This window comes from Lutjanus erythropterus, chromosome 21, assembly GCF_056507025.1.
Source record: "Lutjanus erythropterus isolate fLutEry1 chromosome 21, fLutEry1.hap2, whole genome shotgun sequence".
NCBI lineage: Eukaryota > Metazoa > Chordata > Actinopteri > Lutjaniformes > Lutjanidae > Lutjanus > Lutjanus erythropterus.
The window spans coordinates 8,567,398-8,590,853 of record NC_139337.1 but is presented as its reverse complement, the minus strand read 5'-3'; the positions used below and the strand labels follow the sequence as shown (position 1 = coordinate 8,590,853).

The 23,456-nt window shown below is 41.8% G+C and overlaps 1 protein-coding gene across 2 annotated transcripts in view; it reads left to right on the top strand.

The window, feature by feature from the left end:
• LOC146307270 (partitioning defective 3 homolog) overlaps nt 1–23,456 on the top strand; it is a 474,057-nt gene that overhangs the window by 318,258 nt on the left and 132,343 nt on the right. For both annotated transcript variants that reach the window (XM_084746851.1, XM_084746850.1), the window contains 2 exons: nt 3,372–3,605; nt 8,304–8,541. In XM_084746851.1, the coding sequence (XP_084602977.1) occupies nt 3,372–3,605; nt 8,304–8,541 (472 nt within the window). The remainder of the gene's footprint in view (nt 1–3,371; nt 3,606–8,303; nt 8,542–23,456) is intronic.

Below are 23,456 nucleotides of genomic sequence, written 5' to 3'. Positions count from 1 at the left end.
GTGCAGGAGAGGTTTATTTACACCATATGAAGCCACAGAGGAAACAGCAGCACACACTCACAACATGTGGAGGGTCTATGTGGTCTACAGGGAGTCGTAAAGACACAATGCAGCTCTGTCCAGACTCCATCGACTTACGCTCTACCCTCAGAGAGTCAACGAGGCTGCTAAAGTAATTGAATCAACAGTTTATCCATTATCACTGATAGTTTCCTCTGCAGAAGTTTACATCTAACAAGGCCTCACTCGCACATATTCAGAAATCCATCTTGTTACGTCTGACAGCGCCTTGCTGCACGCTGAATCGAGGCAGAATAAAGGGGACAGAAAATCAACCGGGCTGCTTGTTTACCAACTGGCGGGTAAGGTAAGAGCTCCGGGGAACTGACGGACGCTCCCTGACAAAATGAAATACCAATACCTGAGTCACGCTCCACTTACATACCCTAAACAAACCCCTGGCAAGCATTGGAAAAATAATTACAGCTGTCCAGGGCCTGGTTCCACCGTTGAAGAGGTTGACTGTTCAAAATTCACTTTGTTTTCAACACAGTGGGTCTCCCAGCCTGTCGATCAGTGCTATGATTGTCCTTTTTATGAAAATACTTTAAGGACCGATGTGTAAAATTTACAGGGGGTTATTGGCAGATTATGGCAGAAATGGAATATAATACTCATGAATATTTCCATCATAGTATAATCAGCTGAAAGGGATAACTGTTGTGTTTTTGTTCCCTTAGAGTGAATCATTTATATCTACAGAGGGCACATGTCCTTTTCCATGGAGGCAACTCTGTTGTACTGCCATGTTCAATAGTCTAAAACAGATAAAGCCTTTAGTGTTTTTCTGCAACATGTGTTGCTATTGTAGTTTCTCCTACACGCTTGAAGGGGGAATGTGAGGCAGGGTATAGTTAGATGCCAGCATAGATCATGCATTAAATAGTGGACTGGACCTCTGGATCTGGGATTCTTTTTTATGCCCAGCAGGGGGCGACTCCACCGGTTGCATAGATGTCCCATGAGAAAATGACACTACTTCTCATTTAATTCATGCCCCAGTAAACAGTTTCCTAATGAATTTATGGTTGGCTAGTCTCAGGTTTTTTTAAATCTATCGTAATGTTTATTTTCTAATTTACGGTCCCATTTAGAGTGAAATAGATAATAAATTGTGGAATTGCTTTAGGGCATTTTCAGGGTGTTTTCAGAAACATTTTTTAGTGTACTGTTTAGTTGTAATACAAGAAACTTTGTGGCCATACAGACCACCATTATTTCCTACTGAACAAACTAACCAAAACAGAGGGCAGCTCAAGTCACAGTATGTTGCCCACCAGCTTCAGAACAGTGGTCCACAAACCAGTCACAGTTGGGTCACACTTGGATGCCACCACATCTCACACGCTAGTCTTTTATCTAATAAGCTTGATTTATATGAGCTACTCTAATTAGCTGCTTTGCAACAAGGTTTCGAGTCATAACAGCGCTTCATTTGTATCATGTACACAATTTATACATGTTAATTATATTCTCTTTGCATAATGGCTATGTGTTCTGCAGCATTTATCAGTGAAGTAAAGTGGGTGGCACTGGTCCTGTGTCATATTGCCATGCTCATACTTAAGTGTGTTTTGTGTTGCCGTGTTCAATCATTGTTGGGCAAGTTGCTTTTAAAAAGCAATATATCACATATTACTGGTTACTTTTATTTGAAAGTAATATCACACTGCACTGCATTGTATTATACTATGTTTGTATTACTTTCACCAAAATAACTGCACAAGTACGACTAGGCTTTTTAAAATGGAAGAAGGTAAAGTTGTTTCATAGCAATACCCCCACATGCCCCTACATTGCAACACTTACAGTAAAAAGATGTTTCAGTACTCCAGCACAGGCATAACTACAACTTAAAGCATCTATTTACACTTTAAGTCTATTTTTATGAAACTATGCACATAAATACAAAGTTGATGCACAATAAGAAGGCACTGAATACATATAATTATCCTCATTTTGCAGCCTAGGTGGGGTAGAGTGTGCTGCTCTCTGTGCTCGGTTTTGTAATGTAAGTCAAAATACTGTAGCTACAGCCCGCATTTCCCATCATGCATTTAATGAGGATCCTTTTAAATAAAATAAATGCAGTCCTGACTGTGTTTTTTTTGTTAGGTTTGCTGTTATGCCCTGAAATGCAAATATGACTCTTTTGTTGTTGTTGTGTTGTTATGTGCCTGTTTAGAACCTGGTGTTGGTAATTGTCACTTTTCTGCTGGTTTATAGTTTTAACCTTTCATGAGTTGGCTGGTACATTTTTTGACAGCAGCTGTATTTCACTACAGTTTTTGGCACCTTTTTAGAAATTAACCCAGTGCTCTGAGTGATACGTCACTTGTTATATGAAATGTAATAATATTTACAAAAATGTTAGTATGTCACAGCTAAAAGTTATATATTATTGTAACATGATAGTCTTGTAATGTGTTCCAGTGTACCCTAACTGCATATAATGATAATGTACTATAAAGGTTCCATGTACTAGTTTTGTTCTGCAGGTGGCCTAAGACGATATATGTTTTGGTGGTTTTTACCCACCAGGCTAATCAACAGCAGACTGATAACAGAGCAGGCTGTTTGTTTTTTCAGTGCTTCTGCCTTCATGCTGTGCTATTAGCTGCTATCTAACATCTACTCATGTGAAATATCGCCAGAGATTACAGCTGTGAGATGTTGTTTGTGCTACGATGGGCTCGTGAATACAAAAGAATGGTGTTGGAAATGAATGGACTTTTGGAATTTGTTTAGTCTATATGCCATCCCTTCTTCTCCCTCCTCTCTGTTGTATTCAGCCTCTCTCAGAGACACCGAACTAAAGAGAAAGCAGAGACAGGACCACCTATGGAAAAAGTTATAAGTCTACAGTCTATCTAAATATTTGGGAATGTATTATATTTTAGTAGAACACCATAATCACACTGGTACTGTGGTACATTGTTGTCTTTGATAGTGTCCCATTTATATGCATTATGTTTCAGCCACATAATTTGACTGTGCAGACACAAGGACAAAGGTTGAATGATAATTCCTAAAAGGAAAATGTCTCAGTGAAGATATAATACTCTGTTCTCATTTCACACACTTCATTGGCCAGGCAATGGCATCATTTGTTTTTCATGTTAATTGCCAGACTCACACCTTCTTCTTTGCTTGCCAAGTACGGCATATAACATCATCCTACGAAACTAGCAAAACGTGAATGATTCATCGACACGCAATGATGATAGCTTTTAGGTCGCCTTTGTGGAGGAGTTTGAGTCACACGCCATTAGTTTGTTGGCCTCAGTGACACCGTTTCCTCTTTTCTATAGGTGCTGGAGAACAGGAGGTCGGACCCTCCCTGGGCCTGAAAAAGTCCAGCTCCCTTGAAAGCCTCCAGACGGCTGTTGCCGAGGCAACACTGAACGGCGAGATCAACGTTAACAGGCCGCGCTCACGGATCGTCAGGGGCCGCGGCTGCAATGAGAGCTTCCGGGCTGCAATTGACAAATCATACGAGAAACCTGGTGTTCCATCGGCAGAAGAAGAGAACAGCATGGAGACATGTGAGTGTTTATACACTGCTGAAAGTTTTTATTCTGTAAGACTGTTTATTCAGTGTATTAGTCCAGAACAGTGCGTCACTGTATTATCAAGGTATGAAGGTAATTTATTATCTTCATAAAACAGAGGGTTGCATAACCAAATGAGAGTTGTAGTTCCTTCATGTTACAGTAGCATACAATACACACATACAATACAGATAATCAGTTACATTGAGAATAAGAATAAGAGTATAAATTAACAAACAAAATGAAAAAAACAACATATAGACTTATATACATATACATGTATAAACCAAGGAAGTAATTCTATGCAGCAACCAGATGGTGATGATATTATGGTTGACATCATCACATTAAAAATTCAACATCTGGGGAAAATTGTCCATCAACTTTGACTGTCTTTGTGCACAAAGCATCATGGATGTAAACACAGAGTCTTCCTCCCCTCGTCCTGTCGGAGTCTTGCATGTTGCGAACTGTCAGCTCGTCACTGGTCCCAGTTGCGTTGATCTGAGCTGACCGCTGGTTAAAAGATGCTGGTGCACGTTGTTGATCGTCTCAAGGTCCACTGCTCTTTAATCCTTAACCTGACATTTCCTTTTCCAGTGCCTTCTGAGTGTATTTCTATCATGATATTTGTTCCAGTAATAAAACCAAAGAATTAAGTGATTTTAAAGAAGGAAAACCGTGAATTTTGAAGGCGCTATTGGTTGCATCATTTACATGCACAGCCGTTGCCATACCAATATCATGTAATGTGCAGAAGACAGAAGATTATTACAAAAACATTCAGTCAGTGTAATATAGGCCAACCCAGTATTTTACTCCCCCTGAGCCTTTTCACAATGGCAGGATTCACCCCCAAGTACAGTTAACTAGGTTAGGGATCCCCACTTGCTCAAGAGATGCGTGTGTGTGTGTGTGTCACAAAGCACATCTGCAATAAGTGTCTAGGTTACACACTCATTAATATTCACGCAGTTCATGTTGAGTGGAATTGTTCGAGACTGTGGAAACATGTTTTCCGAGGAGCCTACAAACTCTTAAAGTGCATTGCCATGTTTTTCAACAGAGTGCATGTGAGGAAGAAATTCTGCTGTTTACCCACATACGTCAGGGTCTCATTGTATCCATTTTACGCGTAATATGAACGCGTAATTGCATTTACTATGATTACAAATGAAATCGCACTATTTGCTTCATCTGTGCCAGTTGGTTTTGGCATGTAACAACATACAACTCTGCCAGGTTTGCTCACATTTGTTTTCCTGCGTACCTGACTGGGACTGAAGCCAGGATTACCTTACTATATTCCAACCTATGAAGGCAACATTTGAAAGGAAAGACGTGCCACCTTCCGTTTGAGTGAATATATCCATCCATACTTTCGTTTCATGACAAAGAGACACGCGTTGGATGCAGCGAGACAGCTGTCTTACGTTTTCCGACAGGTAATAACCCCGCTACACCACAAGAGTAATCACCAGATATAAATTTCCATTCACCATTAAAGAGCTGGGAGACATTTGAAAAAGAGGGAATTATTTGCCTGAAACGCTTTGTTCTCATAAGCTCTGTCGGCAAGCCACTAAATACAGTCTTATCTCAGCAAAGAAAAATGGGGAAAGCAACCGATTTCCCCCGCCGCGGTATATTGCATTCTCCCCCATGATATTCAAATAACTCTGTTTTTCAATTTAGATAAAAGCAGCCAGTCTGTGCTCGTCACTGAGGTTAATAGTCAAAGTTGACAGATAAGCGGCCGCCTTCCTCTGCTCCCAGACTTTTATTTACATAAAATAAGAATGTGGCATCACCCAAAGAAAATGTGTCCCCACAAGATATCCTGCTGGGCAAAATGCACTTCCCCTTGTGCTACTTTGTGTTGCATCGTTTGAGGAAATAAAAGAGGAAAAAGAAAAATCTGCTCCGCCGAGGAAAAATCCCTTCTTTTATGTGTCGGAGTAAGACCGGCAATTTTGCTTGTCTGTCATAACCTTCAGTGACAGGCCAGCTTAAATATCCTTGATTATTAAAGCAGGAAAGTTTAATGGTAGAGTTTCACGAAAGTGACAAAATGTTTCCTGTGGTTTCTGTCGCTGCAAATTATCTTGTGGTGTCCTGACACTTTCATCAATGCTTCCGCTGTCATTGGAGATTGTCAGCCAAGTCTTTCTCTTTTCATTTCTATTAAATTGCTGTAGACGGCCTCACCTTTTGATGTCTGGTGTTAGAGGCTTTTCTCTGTTTTCTGATAGGAGCTTGTTTTTCTGCCTCCTGCTTTATTTGAAAGACTCAAATTAAATGGAAGATAATAAAAAATTGCATTGAATTATAAAAATGCTTTGTTTGGCCTTGCTGCATGCTCAACATAAGGCCTTTGTGAGGCTGAAAACAAGCACATGCACACACAAGGCACACATGGCCACTGCCCTCTGGGAGGCCCTGGATTACAATGTTTAGCATGTTATCTGCAGCTTGGCATCATTAAGCACTAGCAACATTAGCACTCCTGCTAATCTCAGTCATTTAAATAGCCAGATACAGCACACAGCTGCTACTCGCTGCCGTTGCTCTTAAGTGGATGATAAGCAGGCAGCAGATTGAGTGATAACACTGATACCCGTCCTGAACCCGCTCCAAAATTTGTGGAGGTGGAGAAAAGGGTGGGAGGGAGGGGACTGAATGAATTGCGTAATTGAGCAGGTTTAAGCCATCGGTCCACTCTCTATTCCTGCCGTACAATACAGCGCCTCATGTCGAGATATCGTTTCAGTAATTTCCTTCGAGATGGCAGCTAGAAAGAAATAGCTGATATAGCTCTGCGGATCACCAGAGAAAACAAAACCCCACTGTTCCTTGATATGTGAATCCAGCCGCTCCACCCTTTCCGTAGTCTGTCTCATCCCGCACACCACAAATCCATCATGGTCTCCCCTCCCTCTTTTTTCCCCTCACGATAAGAAGCGCTTTTCTCTCCTCCATCAAAGGCAGAACTTAAACGACGACATGCGAGACTGTAATAAGTTGTAATCTGAAGGACATCTACCTCACGCCTCTGAGCCGAAGATACAGCACAAGACAGGAGCTACGCCGATTTCGAAGTGCACTGCATTTGCAATTAAGATCCCTGGGAGCCGTTTTCAAGATTATTTAAATGTATAATTACTGACAGATTAATTACATTTTGCACATCAGTTCTGATTAGATGTGATGGAAACTTTGAGTTTAATCAACCCTACATCACCTAAGGAGTTTGGTTTCAATTTCAGTTCTGGGTTGAAATTAGTTCAGACTTAAATTAAGAACCAGATTCATATGAGTATCATTACACCTCCTGCTTTTTGGTCATATTATTTTTGTATAAAATGCAGCAGAAAAATGAATAAAAACAGCGGTTCTCTTGTGAACTGTTTGAAATGTACACATTTGGAATAACTTCAGGCTTCCTGCTAAGTGAAAATATGTTGAACAGAATACTATTCTCAAAGGGTGCACAATGTAAATATATTCTACTTTAATGAGGCGGATGAATTCAGTGTGTTTTGTTCAAAGCTGCCATACCTTGTGGGACCCTGCGTTTCTTTTAATGGTTCATCTGATGTTACCAGAAGAAAGAAGTGAGGCTTTGTACTGCTACTTTGTGTTGATCCACGGGGAGTCAAGTGGAAGTTTAAGTTTTTGTCTTCCATAGACGTGCATTTATTATAACCAGCCATAGCTGGAGGCGTTATATTTTCCGGCTGTCCGTTTGTCCCATTCCTCTGAACAATATATCAAGAATACCTTGAAGCAATTTCTTCAAATTTGGCACAAATGACCAGTTGGAATGATACGATTTTGGTGGTCAGAGGTCAAAGGTCAAAGTCACAGTGACCTCATGTCGGTTCCATTCTTGTGAACATCATATCTCAGGAACACTTTAAGGAAATTTATTCAAATTTGGTGCAAAAATCCATGTGGACTCAAGTACACAAATGTGTAGTACGATAAAATATAGTCTTCAGCAGGGGGTCGTCAGGATTACTGTAGGGAGTCCCTTAAATTATTGTTCCCTCATTTTTTGAAAGTTTTTTTTTCTTGTTAAAAAAATACACAATGACATTAGATCAACATTTTATAAGCAAAGATAAATCAGCCTATTTGTGAAACAGTTACTTATGTTCCCAAGTGTACAGACACTCTGTAAGCCATAATGGATCATTCTGTAACCTCAATAGCAAGAGACTCTGACAGACCCTCCACCTCAGAGACCACTGGCAAAAGTGCAGAGGGTGAAGCTAACACCAGCGCAAATGAGAGACACCCAAAAATATTTAGATGCAGTTAATCTAGTAGGGAGTTCCTATTCTGTCTGTCTATCAGCTAAGGGGTCTCTGGCTGAAAGACCCCTGGGATAAAAAAAAAAACTCTTGAAGCTCTTTTTCATTTTTCTGTCCTCCTTTGTAAAATAATCTTAAGTGAAGACAGCATGTTTTCACTGGAATCACACTTGTCAATATGGTGATAAAAATGCACTTAATAACTTTTATGTAATTCATTCACTATTAAATGAGTCTGAACCTCTGACCAGCTGACACAACCGTGAGTGTTAATTCTAGTTTTTCTTTCTATGCCTTGTGTGAGCGTGCTGTTCTCTTTCCCTCTCGATATCTGTATTAAACACCCTCTCCTCCCCACCTTATCTCTTCACTCCAGTGGACGAGGACACAGAGGGAAGTTCCAGATCGGGTCAGGAGTCCATGTCCACAAGCGGCGACCTCATCGTGGGCCCCGGGCTGAACGGCAACCTCTCCAAAGATGACAGACAGAAAGATCGGGACAAGGCTGGGGGGAAGGAGAAGAAGAAACCTGAGAGGGATAAAGACAGGGAGAAGGACAAGGACAAGAACAAAGCCAAGAAAGGCGTGCTGAAGGGCCTGGGCGAGATGTTCAGGTAGGAACAAGACAGCGCTCAGCTTCAAATCCCAAACAAGCCCCCCCCCCCGTGTTGCCCCCAAGCGCCAGTTGCTATCTGCTTTATTTAATTCCACTCAACACGTCCAGCACCGGATCATACAGAATATGAATGCATTCTCTGGATGTTGCCAGTGCTAATCAGGGACCCCTCTCCTTGAACTTTGTGAGATGGAGGGAGCGGGTGGAGGAGAGGAGGAAGGGGGGGTTATCGACCTCAAGGGCCTCTGGCACTTTTGAGCCAGATTATTTTTAATAAGGGCAACATGTTTTATTCATAATCCCATGTGCGCGCTCCTCCTATCCAAACACGCTCTGCATTTGTTAACCAGCGGACAATGTTCAGGGCCCACACGGGTGCTAATGTGGGAGCTGTGATTTGGGTCTGGGGATAAAAGACCTTTGGAGATGATCAAATCGACAGCAGGTTGGAATCACTGCCTGTGGCTTGTCTTCTCAGTCTCATCATGCAAGATTTTAGAGGCAGACTACCTTGAGAGATCTTGATAGGTGGCACGATTCTGTTCAACATCCTTTAGATATTCATCAGTTTAAAAAAATGTTCACAAGGAAAAGATTTAATGTCAGTGATTTAAAGGGATAGTTTGGATCATTTGATGTGGGGTTGTATGAGGTACTTATTGATAGTCAGTGTATTACCTACAGTAAATTGCAGTTAGATTCTCCCAGTTAGGAGAAACGGTACATAAGCTAAGCAATGTATAGCTGGGGACATGGTGAGTAGCAAACCATATGTTTGCTAAATTATGAATATTTTCACCACTTTACTTTGCCATCAGACAGCCTTCTCTCTCTCTAAACCAACCAAACTCCACAGGCAAAATCAGTCATTTTACCTCACAGAACAGAAGTTGCTGGTCTACTGCCACCTCAATCAGTTACTAAGTTTGTGTGATTGTCTGATTTTCATGAATCTGAACAAACATTTTAAAACAAAAAGGTCACACAGCAACGCATATAAACTAACAGATCGATGCAGCGGTAGACCAGCAACTCTGGTGTCCTGCAAATTAAAGTTACACATTTCCCCTATGGCGTTTGGTTGGTTTGGAGAGAGCAATATTTGGCTTATATAAGGCTGTCTGATGGCCATATGAAGTGGGTTTAGATAGACCTTGTTTTAAGTGGCCCTAAATACTTTTTTGTTTTTGCTGATACTGTCCACAGCAGTTCATTGCATTGCATGTGTGGTGGAGCATGTCAGCCGCCGTCTACAGTAGGTAATACACTGACAACAACCTCATACAACCCTCCTTAAAATAACCCAAATTATCCCTTTAATTTAGCAATACTCTGACCTGCTGTAGGTCATCTACATTGCATTATCACCTCAAATACCCCAGCAAGACTCTGGCAAATTCAAACCAGACACCTCTGTTTTATAGTTGTTAGATTTGTCTTCCAGCCTGGAAAATAATTTCACTGCCTCTGAGCACAAACAGGCAAAAACACTTTTACCCTGAGTGTAGTCACTATGGACTGTACTCTGTATACACAGACAATAGTAGGAGAAATGTGCAAAGAGACTGTGGATGAAAATAAACATCCTTTGGGTATCCATTCAGTATCTCTGCCACAAGGAAAATTAGTGGGGGAGTCACATTAATTATTTCAATTCCATGCACATTTGAATATGGCATAAATTAACGGTGGAGGCGGTGCGGGCCGTTATCGTGCCGTAAGTTGTTTTCATGTGGATTAGTTTAATGGGATTAGTTAGCGTATCGCGGCGCACGGCTCGGTAATGAACAATAAAGACGACAAGTGTGTTTCGAGGTCACGATTGAGGAATGCAGGGAGCTCGCTTATCTTCCATTATTTTCACTCTTGTGTTTTTGTTTTTTTTTACTCAACTGTCTTTGCATCCTGTGGTGTAAATGTATAATGACTCACATGCTGTCGCACACCAGGCATGAGCACATATGTGGAGACATGCACATGCTCACAGGAGTGCACACAGAGAAGTGTGCTAGATTAGTAAATGAAAGTGGAAATTTGAGCCACAGGTTTGACACCCTGTGACATGCAATCGGCGCCATTGGCAAACCGTTTTGAGTGGCTGTGTGCTGCGCCCCGATAGGTGGCTGCCGGGTGATTTTTAGCCGTGCACACGGGCCCTCGGCATGCCCTCCTCGGCCTCATCATCGTTCTTCATTATCTTTGAGTGCCACCGCCACTTAAGAGTTGGCACGCGGTAGGCCTCGCTGACATACCCCCCCCTCCATGCATTTAACGCCAGGCCCCGTGCCTCCTGAATGCAAAGAGGCAGCCCCCTGAACCAGCAAGTCTCCCCGGCTCTCAGGCTTTGTCTTTCCTTCTCTCTGCTCCTCCTACACTGTAAAAACTCAAAATTTCAAGGTAATTTACTTCAATAGATTTTTTTTTTTACTTTTGAGTCCAACTCAGGCTCTTCAAGGAGAAATATAGCAACTGCACATGATTAGTACAGCAGTCCAAATAACAGTTTGAGCCATAGGTAGTATATTAAATAGGTTGAGATCCTTATTTAATATGCAATCTATGATTGGAACAAGTTGTTTCCTCTGTCCCCGCCTCCCCAGACTTGAGGAAGCTCAGGCAGGCTGCAGGAACACAAGATGTGTGCTGCATCGTAAACTGACAATAACAAAGGAGAATGAGTCCTACAATTTAAGCTGATCACCTTCTTATGAGTATCAATAATCTGTCAATGTAAAGTTGACAAGCCTGAAGTTATCCTGACAACAAAAGTCCACTGCAGAAACACACTCTCCACCTTGAGTTCAGTGACTGCCTGTCTCACTGCCTGCTTAACACATCTCAGTTTAACCATTATAAAGATCTGCTGCTTCTACAAGCTTATTTATGATTTCTTATGACTTCTAAACAATTATTTATTCTGTAAACATTTGGCATTAATTATAACTCTAAATCACAGGAAATGGGCAAACAAAAAGACACTGCCACTGTAGTGTTGTTGTCAGAGTAGCAAGTATTTCAACTTAGCATGTTTCCTTAATTTATGATGTCATATCGTGGTCATTTTATTATTTTTTTACAGTAAATATATTACATATTTCTCCTTTGTTTTGAAAGTTTTGAAAATGCTTGACAAACTAATAATGGGTTTCTAAGACTGAAGTTTATCTAAAGAAGAAAAGTATATTATCTCAACAAAAGATTATTGGTTAGTTTATGTCTGAACTTAAAGGGACAATTCACCCCAAATCAAAAAAACAGACAAAACGCAATAATCTAGTGGAGGCAGGTTCCATAAAATTATGAGTTTTCTCAACTTTTTACAGTGTACTTGATACTTCAAACAATTTTCTACTTAAAGCTGTGACAGCTCTCACACCCACACGTCTACACTGTCCCTTTCCATTCTCTCCCCGTTCTACCTAACAGGTTTATAAAGTTGGAGATAGCAGGGAACTGAGGTGAGAGTGAACGAGTCCCACGGGATACAATAACAAACTTTTTTTTTTGTGAAGAACAAAAAGGAGTGATGTGAAATGCCTAGCGGTCAAAAGAGAGGAGAGGTAAAGAAAGCAGAAAGATCTGGTGTGTGTCTCACTTTTAGCGATTCTAGCAAAAGTTTTTGACAGTGATTTCAAAATAGAGAAGTTTTCCTGTGGATGACAAAGGGGTTCGGCTGACAGTAACTCAACACTCTCAGGGCTTACGAATCACCGCTAGAATTTACATGAGCGAGTTTCACATGTGTCTCACCATTGCATCAAAACATCAAAAAGGCATCTTGATTGGGTTAATCCTTTGTACCACTTGTCTCCGTTGTTGTCATTAGCATAAAATGGACGGGCAGGCGCTCACTTTTTCCAGCATTTCTCACACGCACGTCTTACACTCACGTTCTCGCTCTAAGGAGATTTCAAGGAGTTTGCAGCGCACTGCAATTTGAGCTCATTTGCATGCAGGCCTTTGGACGGCCTGATGAACGTGTAGCGCACGTCTGCTTAATGGACAGCCTGATTGGGAGTGCATTAACATCAGAGCCAGGGGAGAGGAGGATGGCCTAATACAGGCAGAGAGGGGGAGAGACTGTGAGATAAATACTGTGAGTGCAAGAATGACTGAAAGTGTGCGAGTGCGTGATGGAAAGAAAATTGACTGCCTAAAGCCCAAAGCAAAGAAACTGCAGTGCAGAGCCGCGGCTCCCCTGCCTCTACGGATTCACACTGTACAACCTATAGGATGACAGACTGCCTGGTATACAGCCCTCTACCATCCAGTAATGAATAGCTTATCATCTTATGAATGGATAGCAATGTGCATGCATGCATAGGATAAGAAACCAGCCTCAGGCAGCTTGACATCATTGTTATTTCAAGGATGTCTGTTGCATGCATGTATCACTGTGTCCATGCACTGCATTCAGCATTATATAGGGGAGCGCAGGACGATGCATCATCCCAAATGTGATTATTCATGTCATTCCGAGTGGATAACATGTGATCATTACTTTCTGATCCTATCAGGGTTGTTTAGATGTTGCAAGCTTTGCCCAGGGCTCTGTTAGCATGCTAGCAGACAATGATGTCTCGACCAGGCCTGCAAGACTCCCTTCAACATGCCTAATGAGGTGTTGTTTATCTGCTCTGTGACTGACTGACCTCCTCCATCCCCATCTCCATCTCTTAATGTGTTTATGTGTGTGTGAGAAAGAAGACGAGATGCCCATCTAGAGTCATTTATTATAGGGTTGAGTGTTTCAAAGTGAAAATTCATACTTTAACAGGTTAGACTTTTAGATGGACATTTTTGCAGTTTGTCTGCATATGTACTTATTAAGGGGATAGTTTGGATCATTTAATGTTGGGTCATATGAGGTACTTACCTATAGTCAGTTTATTAGCTATAGTAGATGCTTTTCCCGGTTAGGAGAAGCAGAGCGCAATGCCAGTACAGGAGCCAAGCAATGTCCTGCTGTGGACAGGGTCAGCAAGAAAATGGATTTTATCCATTAAAAAAGGAATCTGTTTAAATGTATACTATATTTAGAATATTTTCACCACTTAACTTTGCAGTCATCTAGCCCTTTCTGACAGGAAACCGCTGATATTCAAGCCAAATATCACTCTTTTCAAACCAACCAAACTCCATAGATGAAATCAGTCAGTTTACCTCACAGAACACAGGAGTTGCTGGTCTACTGCTGCCTTGATCTTTAAGTTAGTTTGTTTTATTGTATGACTTCTGTGTTTTAAAGGGTTAGTTCAGATTCACCAAAGTCACACAACAACATAAACAAACTAACAGATCGACACAGCGGTAGACCAGCAACTTTCATGTTCTGTGAGGTAAAATGACTGATTTTTCCTATGGAGTTTGGTCAGTTTGGAGAGGGCTATACTTTGCTTATATAATGAAGGTTACCCATCAGAAACGGCTGTGTGATGGAAAAGTAAAGTCGTAAACAATACCATAACTATAGCATGCACTTAAACTGACTGATTTCTGCGTGAGTGTGCCAACTTAATACACTGACTATGGATATGTCATACAACCCCACTTCAAACCATTAGAACTATCCCTTTACGGCCTGTATACTGTTGTAAGGTGCGTGTGCATTCATATTTCTTTACCTAAATAATGGTGCATGTGTGTGTGTAAATGTGTTGTCAACAAGAGTGATGGAAATGCATCGTACTATAGGGAAAATACAGTAAGTAGCATGGAGGAGACAAGCGAGTGAAGGCTGCAAAAATGGAAGGCAGTGTTGGGATGGGGGGGAATCGGGGGCCAGAGAGGGGTGGGGGTTGTGGGTGGGGGTTGGATTGGGTGAGGGGTGGAAGGAGAGAGCGAGCGTGTGCACTGGAGTGAACTGGGGCACTGAGGGAGAGTGAGAAAGGAGGATGAAAAGGAAAGGGAGAGGGGGAATGAGGAAAGAAGGGAGCTTTTCACAGCGGCAGTCACGGCATCGTGCTACTGTCTGCCTGGAGGGAGGATTGAGGATCTCTGGCAATTTTGTACACTCTACGTGTGTGTGTGTGTGTGTGTGTGTGTGTGTGTGTGTGTGTGTATGTGTGTGTGTGTGTGTGTGTGTGTGTGTGTGTGTGAGCAAGCGCTTTCAAGGTGCATGTAAATTTGCATGTGCGTGCGTGTGTAATGCATGTTTGCGTGTGTGTATAGATGAAAAGACTGTGTTAATGGTCTCTGGCACCACCCTCACTCTTTTCTCCCTGGTGCTTCCTCACCCACATGCACACTTGCCCTCACCCCCAGCCACCTCTCCACTCCCACTCCCACCCTCCCCACCAATCTGATAAGTGGCATGCCTCACGCCGAGCCATCAGCCGACACTGGAGCTCAGTGTGACAGCCGCTCACCCCCCTCCCTCCCCCCTCTTCTCCTCACCCTCCATCACCCCAGGGACCTCGTCTGCCTTCTCCTCCCTTCAGATGCAGCCCCACTCAAGGCTACATGAGATGCACGAGAGAGGGGTGTGGAAGCAGCGAGAGCTGGAGCGGAGGGATGCTTTCCATCCTTCAGTCTTTATTATTCTTAGGCAGTGTGGAAGCACACTGGGAGTACTGGTGTGTGTGGGGGGTTGACATGTATGTGTGTGTTTGCATGCCTAGAATATGGATACCAAGCCAGGAAAGCATGATTGCCTTATGTGCAGCAGTAGGTAGTTAGCGTGTTCCCGTGCCGCTCCGTGCCTTCGTATATGATTCTTTCTGCTCGTGTGGGTGTGAACAGCTGATGGCGGGTAAGCCGGTTTGATCATTAGTACACCGACATGATACACGCATTAGCCTGGCTTTATATATACACACGCATGGCTGAGAGCGTGCCTGATGGATCAACACACAAACTTTCTCCTCGTCCCCTCCACCTTCCCCAGCGCACACACAAACGCTCACATATGCTTGTAGTATTATGCCACAGTTGATTTGGAGACAGCAATTAGCCGCCTCCACATGTGGGCCCTGACATCTGCTGAATGTAATCTGAGAGAAAATGATAATTGTTCTTCTTTTTTGCTCTGCCTCACTCATCATAATGTCTGTGCTGAGGTAGTAAAGGCAAGCACGGGGCGCAGCGTCAAGCCAGGGCTCGTGTGTGAGGGTAGCTGACAGCTGGAGTGAAGTGAATCAAATGAGTAATGCAGCGAAAGATAATTACATGAAAGGCAAAAAGAATGTAACACATCATGGTGATGTCAGAATAAACATCAGCTCAGCAGGGTGGTCAGTGATTGGGGAAGTTGCTTTTCTAGTCTTCAAGTGGTTGAGGATTCACTCCCAGAGAGCTACTGCAAGGAGGCTCTGCTCATGAAATAGTCTCAGTTTATTACTGATGCCTCTATCAGCTGTTTCTGTGCAAGTTGTTTTTAATACCTGTCACCTTGAAATCAGATGAAATGAGCCTCTATTTACATTTTCCCAGAAAAGTTACAGTGAGCATAAGCTTTTTTAACATAAACAAGTTAAAAAGAAGCAGGAGATATTTCTTAACAGCCCCAGTTCCAAAAAAGTTTTGCTTGTGTAAAACATAAATAAAATCAGAATGCAATGATTTGCAAATAATTTTGGACTTATATTCAAGACAAAGTCAACGTATTTAATGTTCAAACTGGTAAACTTTGTTGGTTTTTGTAAATATACGCATTCTGAATTTGATCCAAGCAACACATTACAAAACAGTTGATATAAAGGCGATAAAGGACTGGGAAAGTTATAGAATAACACCTGTTTGGAACATCTGACGGGTAAACAGGTTAATTGGTAACAGGTGACAGTATCATGATTAGGTATGTAGGGGGCTCAGTCAGTTCATCAGCATGGATGGAGCAAGGTTTTTATTTTAGTCCAATAGTTTAACAGCAGCATGTCTCAACACACAATTGCAAACAATTTAGGGATTCCAACATCTACAACCATAATACCATATAAAGATTCAGAGAATCTGGAGACATCTCTGCACATAAGGGCCAAGACCATAAATCAACATGAATGGCCATGACCTTTGACCCCCAGGTGTCACTGTGTAATAAAAAAAGATAGAATAAGAACTGCTTTAAAAACCCACATAATTGTCCAAAGGATACAACATATGTTCTGGAACTCTTTAGAAAACTGCTGTCAGTCAACATAGTTTGATGCTGCATCTTCAAATGCAAGAATCTACCAAGCACCATTGTGGTGCATTATGAAGCACACAATACAACAAAAGAGGCCTGAGCCTGTTGAACACTTGAAATCGTATATCAAGCAAGAATGAGAAAGACTTTCACCTTCAAAATTTCAACAAATAGTGTCCTCAGTTCCCACACATGTACTCAGTGTTCAAGAAAAGACGGTGTATCACAGTGGTAAACATGCCCCTGTCCCAACTTTATTCTAGTGTGTTGCAGACATCAAATTCAGAATTAGTGCATTCTTACAAAAATGCAATAAGGTTTCTGATTTTGAATATGAAATATATTGTGTTTGTACTTTATTCAACTGAATATAGGTTGAAAAGGATTTGAAAATCATTACATTCTGTTTTTATTTACATTTTACAGTGTCCCATCTTTTTTGGAATTAGAATTGTATTTTTGATGCTTTATGTTTTTTGGTATTGTTGTGGAAACACTACCGCTTTTATCCACAGGAGCCTCCAAAATCGACAAAATATGAAAATACCACGTAATAGCTTTAAAATGCTCATGAGGAATAGAATGACTCCCTGTCAGCTGACCCAAACCTTTGACCTCCCAGCAGAGTGGACTAAAGCAAAGTGAGCCACAGATTTCCCCTGTCATGGATAAATATTTCAGGGGGAACTCAGTAGTGAACTTTGGCAGCTTTTGGCAGCTTTGCAAAGTCATACCTCAATATCACCTTCAAATGCCTGCACAGCTAAAAGAAATATCATGTCACTTGGGGCACTACACAGAGACGGGGTCAGCTTTTTCAACTTCTTGGGAAAAGCGTCTTTCAGAAGAACTCCCCCCCGCCCCGCGTCTTCAAAGCCGGTGCAAGATCCCCGGACTTTAAAGGGGTCATTTTTGCAGGGTGAACTCAGAACTCCCTCACAAAAATGTCCTCTGAGTGTGACATCCCATTACTCTCTTGCCAATCATGTACCAAAGATGCCCAGCAGGGGCCAAACAACAAACAACACAGTCCCCCACTGAGAAGATTAGCGCCACTGTCACAGAGTGCAGCGACGGGAGATGAAAACAGTAAAACAACAAAACTCTTCTGTACGCCAGGTTAAGGCAGGCACAGCTTTGTGTGTGTGGTGTCAAAAAAAATTGGATGTCACTGTAAATTTCTGGCGGGGTGAAGCGTTTAGACGGAGGGAGAGGCGGAGTGCTAGGATTAACGGAGGAGGGGTGGGGAGGAAGCTCTGCGACTTCAGCCACCACGCAAGAATGAGAGATGGCTGTCTCATGCATGTCGGTGCAGATGCAGAGGGGGGGTGTGGCTGTCCGGCCGCACTTCCTCTGCTTTTGGCCACTCGATGCAAATGTGATTGGGCAGCACTGGGCCTCCATCAGACAGCTCTGAAGTAATTAGGTTTAGAATGATCACGCCGTGCTCCGAGATAGACCTTGAAGCATGGGGAGAAGTGGGGAGGCGTGTGTGTGTGTGTGAGTGAGGAGAGGTGGTGTTGCACGATGGAGTTAATTGAATCTGAAATCTTGTCGGCCTGAAATGAGATCCACCGATGTCTCTCACGCTGCGTCTCAGGCAGAGGGCTGCAAACATGACTGAATTCATAAAGTGTGTTATTAAAGAGCTCAAATTAAGTGTAGCAGTGAACCCCTGCATACTCTACCAGGCCTGTGACTACTAATGATCCAACCCCAGTGGACCCACACCCAGACCAACTGACAGAAACCCAACGCACCCCCCTCTTCTCTTCTCTTCTCTTCTCTTCTCTTCTCTTCTCTTCTCTTCTCTTCTCTTCTCTTCTCTTCTCTTCTCTTCTCTCTACAGACTCTTTTACACTGGGCAAAAAACCCTCTAACAGCCAATGATATCTGGTTTTGAAAGTGTGTATTTAAGCGATCGTCTTTAGTCCAGTGTCTGTAAAACGGTGGATGTTTAATTTCCTTTAAATTCTTCACAATAAAAGTCCATTATATTGTTATCGAAAAGCTTCATTTTATAAGCACTTAGTGACAGGACTCCCTAAACGCCTTTCATCATGTGTGCCTGATGTGTGTTCCTGTCAGCTTAGTTTTGGTTGTTTCATCACTTTTTGTATAAACTATCCATAACCATAAACATAAAAAGTTGTTTGATGACCCAATCTTTGCCTTAATACCAAAATGACACATTTAGATTTTGGCTCCTTGTGCTGTTGGCAGATTTTCCCTGCAAATTTTCTAGTGACTTTTACCTGACTGAAAATGAACTCGCAAATTGACTATTGTAACATCGTACTGGAAAAAATGACAAAATAGTGTTAAAATATGTTGACAAGATGGACTATATTATGTCCAACAACAAAAATATACTAATATATGGGGTCTGTACATCTTGCCCAAATGAGCTCACAAGGCTTTCAAACATTAAATTAATTGTATCATACTGTAGGCATGTATTATTCAGTCTAGTTAGCCTAATTTTACAAACCTAGGCTGAGACGGTTACAAAGCTCGCCTGTGAGCTTGCTGAAGTTTGCACTGCTATTTCCTGCAAAACTACCAACCGAGTTTTTAGAAACTTGACTCCAATCCAGCTGAAAGCGAACATGAACCAGTAAAATAAAGCAGACACAACAAACTAAGGTGAGCTAAACTTCAAACCATGGAGATTCTGTTAGAATCAATGAAAATACAGAGAGCTAAACGTACAGATTTTTAAAAACATCTTCCTCTCACCTCTCCTGCACAGACATGAGTTGAGTTTAAAAAAAAAAAAAAAAAGCAAATGTATCTACTGGAAATGGAGAAGGGTCAATCGGCTATTTTTGTCAGAAAAAAATACAGCATATACGCACCAATTTTGCTGTAAAAGAAGTATAGCTCTCTCAACATGCTCTCCCTTCTCTTTGCACTTGAGCTCCCTCCCTCACTTTTCCCTCCCTCCATCTCTCCTTTCGACAACCTTGATGTTCCAAACAGAAACCGCCCGATGGTTCTCAACTTCCTCACTCTCTGTTTGATATTTGTTTTTCACACTTTGAGACACTTTGATTCCACTTTGATGTTATTTTTTTCGCTCTGGCCCGGATCGCTTTGATCAATCAGAGAAAGGCTGTTCCAATGCAAGTCGACTCTCAGAGGACGGGAGGATTTGAAAATAATGAGAAAACATTAAGAACACGTACTAGGATCTGAGAACGGCACAATCCCATTTTGCTTTTCTAAACAGTACAAATGAATCACTAATGCCACCCGTAATAAACCATATTTAATGTATGTTTTGGTCTTAGGAAGGAAAAAAAAAGTTGAATTAGAGATGCAAAGCATGCTTGATATTACAGAGACAGAGGTGAGGAATGCACATGGGAGAACCTATTTATTTCCCCCTATGTGCTATGCAAATGAAGTGGTCTGCCTGCTACAGTAGGACTCATTGCTAGTCTGCTCAGCCATCCACCAGGCTTAGCATGTAATGAAATAGAGGCCTTTGGCTGAAATGACCTTTCCCATCCACTGAGTTCCCACCTGCTGATGTGTGCACACACCTTAACATGTGAATGAGAGGATGGGTAGTGCGAGAGAAACAATAACAGTGAAGGCAAGGAAGACAAGAAAGCTGGGAAAATTGCTTTTGAATTACAAAGGTAATATCAATCGATGTTGAATTACACTTCTGATTTCCATCAAAGGCAACCAATTAAAGGCAGGAACCGTATTCCTCTTGTACTGTCAGCGTCTCGACATGTGTTCGGCATGTAAAGTGAAATTGTCTGTTTTTTTTCCAGCCGCTTTTCCACCTCTATCTTTCTCTCTCCTACTCTGATCTTTTCTTTTTCCCGTCTTTGGTGAGAGTGTCAGAGAAATGGAGATTCTTTTCACGGCCGGATCGGGATTTCATTCCTGCCTGTGTTTGTCGTGAAGGAATCTTAATTGGGCTCTTGCTGCCATTCCAAGATGTGTGAGCTGTTTCTCCCTCCATAGTTTGTGAGTTAAAGAGGGGATGAATGCAAAGCTGAGGGAGAGAGGGGGGGTGTGTCATGATGAAGTGAACACACTGAACAGTTGGTATTAACAACTGTTTCTGCACCTTATTAGTTAATTGTGTATCAACAAGTGTATATCCAGCTCAGTATACGTAGGACTTACATCTATATAGGAGAGTTCTGCTTCTTCTGATTGACATTCAATGGCAACCTTCAGCTGTGGAGATCAGGGTAGTTCATCCACTTCCATACAAGTGTCCTGACAGTTAAGTACGTTTTCTTATGTTTGACGGTTTCATAACCAGTCAAAAAGTAGTAGTAGTAGTTTAGAAATGCTCTTATATATATTCACTGGTTATAAAAGCGAAATAATATAATATTCTATATAATATTACATTGCAAAAGGAGCCATTCTGCATAATAAGTACTCTTACTTTTGTTACTATAAGCACATTTTGCTCACATTTTGCTATTTTTACTGAAGTAACATTTGGTTGCACTTTTCCATGGAGTGTTTTTAGATTACAATATTTCTACTTTTTCTTAAGTTAAGGACGTGCTTCTTCCACCACTGCCCAACACACCTGCAAGTAATGTCTCTTTTTATAAACCATAACCGCAATCCTTTCTTAACCTTAACCACATGTTTTTAGTGGTCTTAGCTCAACCAGAGATTATTTGCCATAACCGCGACCCTGTCCCTGACCTCATGATGTCAGACTTTGTATGTAGTGAACTCCAGCTGCAAAGTATGTGTAATTTTGTGTACAGGAGTAATGCCAGGATGTATACTGCTGAGTCTGAAACCACATACTCTGCACTACATACCTAATGTGTGTACTCTTGTTCAGCATACTTTTGTATAAATAAACAGAAGCATGTATATTTTCAGACACACTGCTCAACATGTATCATGTCATTTACTGAGAGCCTGTGTAACCATAGTAACCTGTGCCAACAGTGAGCACATTTAAAGCATATATTATGCCTACCGGGCGGCGGGATGGTGCAGCGGTTAACACTGCTGCCTCACAGCAAGAGGGTCCTGAGTTTGAATCCCCCAGCCAGCCTTTCTGTGCCGACTTTGCATGTTCTCCTCGTGTCCGTGTGGGTTCTCTCCAGGTTCTTAAGCTTCCTCCTACAGTCCAAAGACATGCATGCTAGGTTAATTGGTGACTTTAAATTTCCCATAGGTGTGAATGTGAGTGTGAGTGGTTGTTTGTCTCTATGTGTCAGCCCTGTGATGAACTGACGACTTGTCTAAGGTGAACCCCGCCTCTCGCCCAATGTCAGCTGGGATAGACTCCAGCCCCCTGTGAGACCCTTTGGGAATAAGCGGTCACAGAAAATGAATGAATTATGCCTAGCAAAGCGAAACCTTACTTACATTTAAATTGAAGCGTTATTGATGTTACACCAGAGCTGCCTTGGTCAATGTCCACCTTTGTCTGTTATGTTGTTGTTGTTGTCACCACTGCATTGCATTGAGAGATATTTATATGTATTTATTTCATAGCGTGCTGTAATATTTCCCAGGAAATCACGTGCACCTCACACAATGTTGGTTTCATACTAAGCAGTGGTGGACTCAGGGTGTCTGAGGGGCAGGGGCAAAAAAATAAGTAAAAAGGGCACCAGCTATATGGGCGAAAGTCATGATGCATTCATGGTGAAACAGTTCCAATTCCTGGTTTAGATTAAAATTGTTTTATTAAGTCACTTAATGTACAACAACTATTAAACATCTCTAATTAAAGCATACAGGGAACTGTTAACTATTTAAAGGCAGGAAGAGGCCTCATAATTTTCTAGCATCTCTGGCAACATATATGACGCTGCATAGTGTTTTCACCACTGATCACATTTTCAGTATTGAAGGGCACCCTAGAGGACACCTCATGTTTTGTCCATTACAAAAGTACTTTATATAATTTTATCTATGCAAGAGGGCACTTTTGTGCCAGTTTTTTAAACATCAGGGCAAAAGTTGAGTATTCATGAGTGTGAACAGTCTAATAGTAATGGCATACTTAATTCTTAATTTTGTTGGTAGTTGCTGTACATACTGAGTATGTAGGAGGCAGTACATTAGTATGTGATTTCAAATGCAGTATATCTCATACCAGTGGTACTGTTTTACCACATTTTCCATCAAACCCACTGCTCTAGGACATGTGGAGGATATTTCGTTTTTGATCAAAATGTTTATGTCCTGCTTTACCATAGCTTAATGTAAATAATCTTATCCAAAATCCACCTCTGTAGAGGCTGACAGTTATCGTACTGATTATAATTTTTAATGATTTCCTGACTTGAAAAATGTAACCTGCAGCATGTGTACTGTTTTTTCCTTTGGAGACCCAGCAGTTTGATCCAACTGCAGAAAGCCAGTAGACAGAAGAGGAGTGTCCAGGGTTATTTATTTAACCTGCTTGTGATGTACAGTCACTATCCCTGAGATTCCTACTCTCTCTCATCCTCACTTTACTCACAATTACTGTCACTCCCTCCCTTCTTTCTTTCCATATATCCACTCCTAACCGCCTCCCCCTCCTCCCTCCCGGCTGCCCTGGAGATTCATCGTAGCATTGACAGAAAGACCTCTCCCGTCTCCCTCTGAATGCTGGGAGGGATGTATATCATGGATCAGCGATTCCGCTGTCTCCTTTCTCCGATGGACTCAAATACAACGCTTGGGCCGGTGTGTGTCCATGCCTGTATTTCAAAGTCTGACGTTTACGAGACAGAAAACCTGCCTCACTTCTCCCCTCGCCTGTCCTTTGGAGGAGCATCTTGGAAATC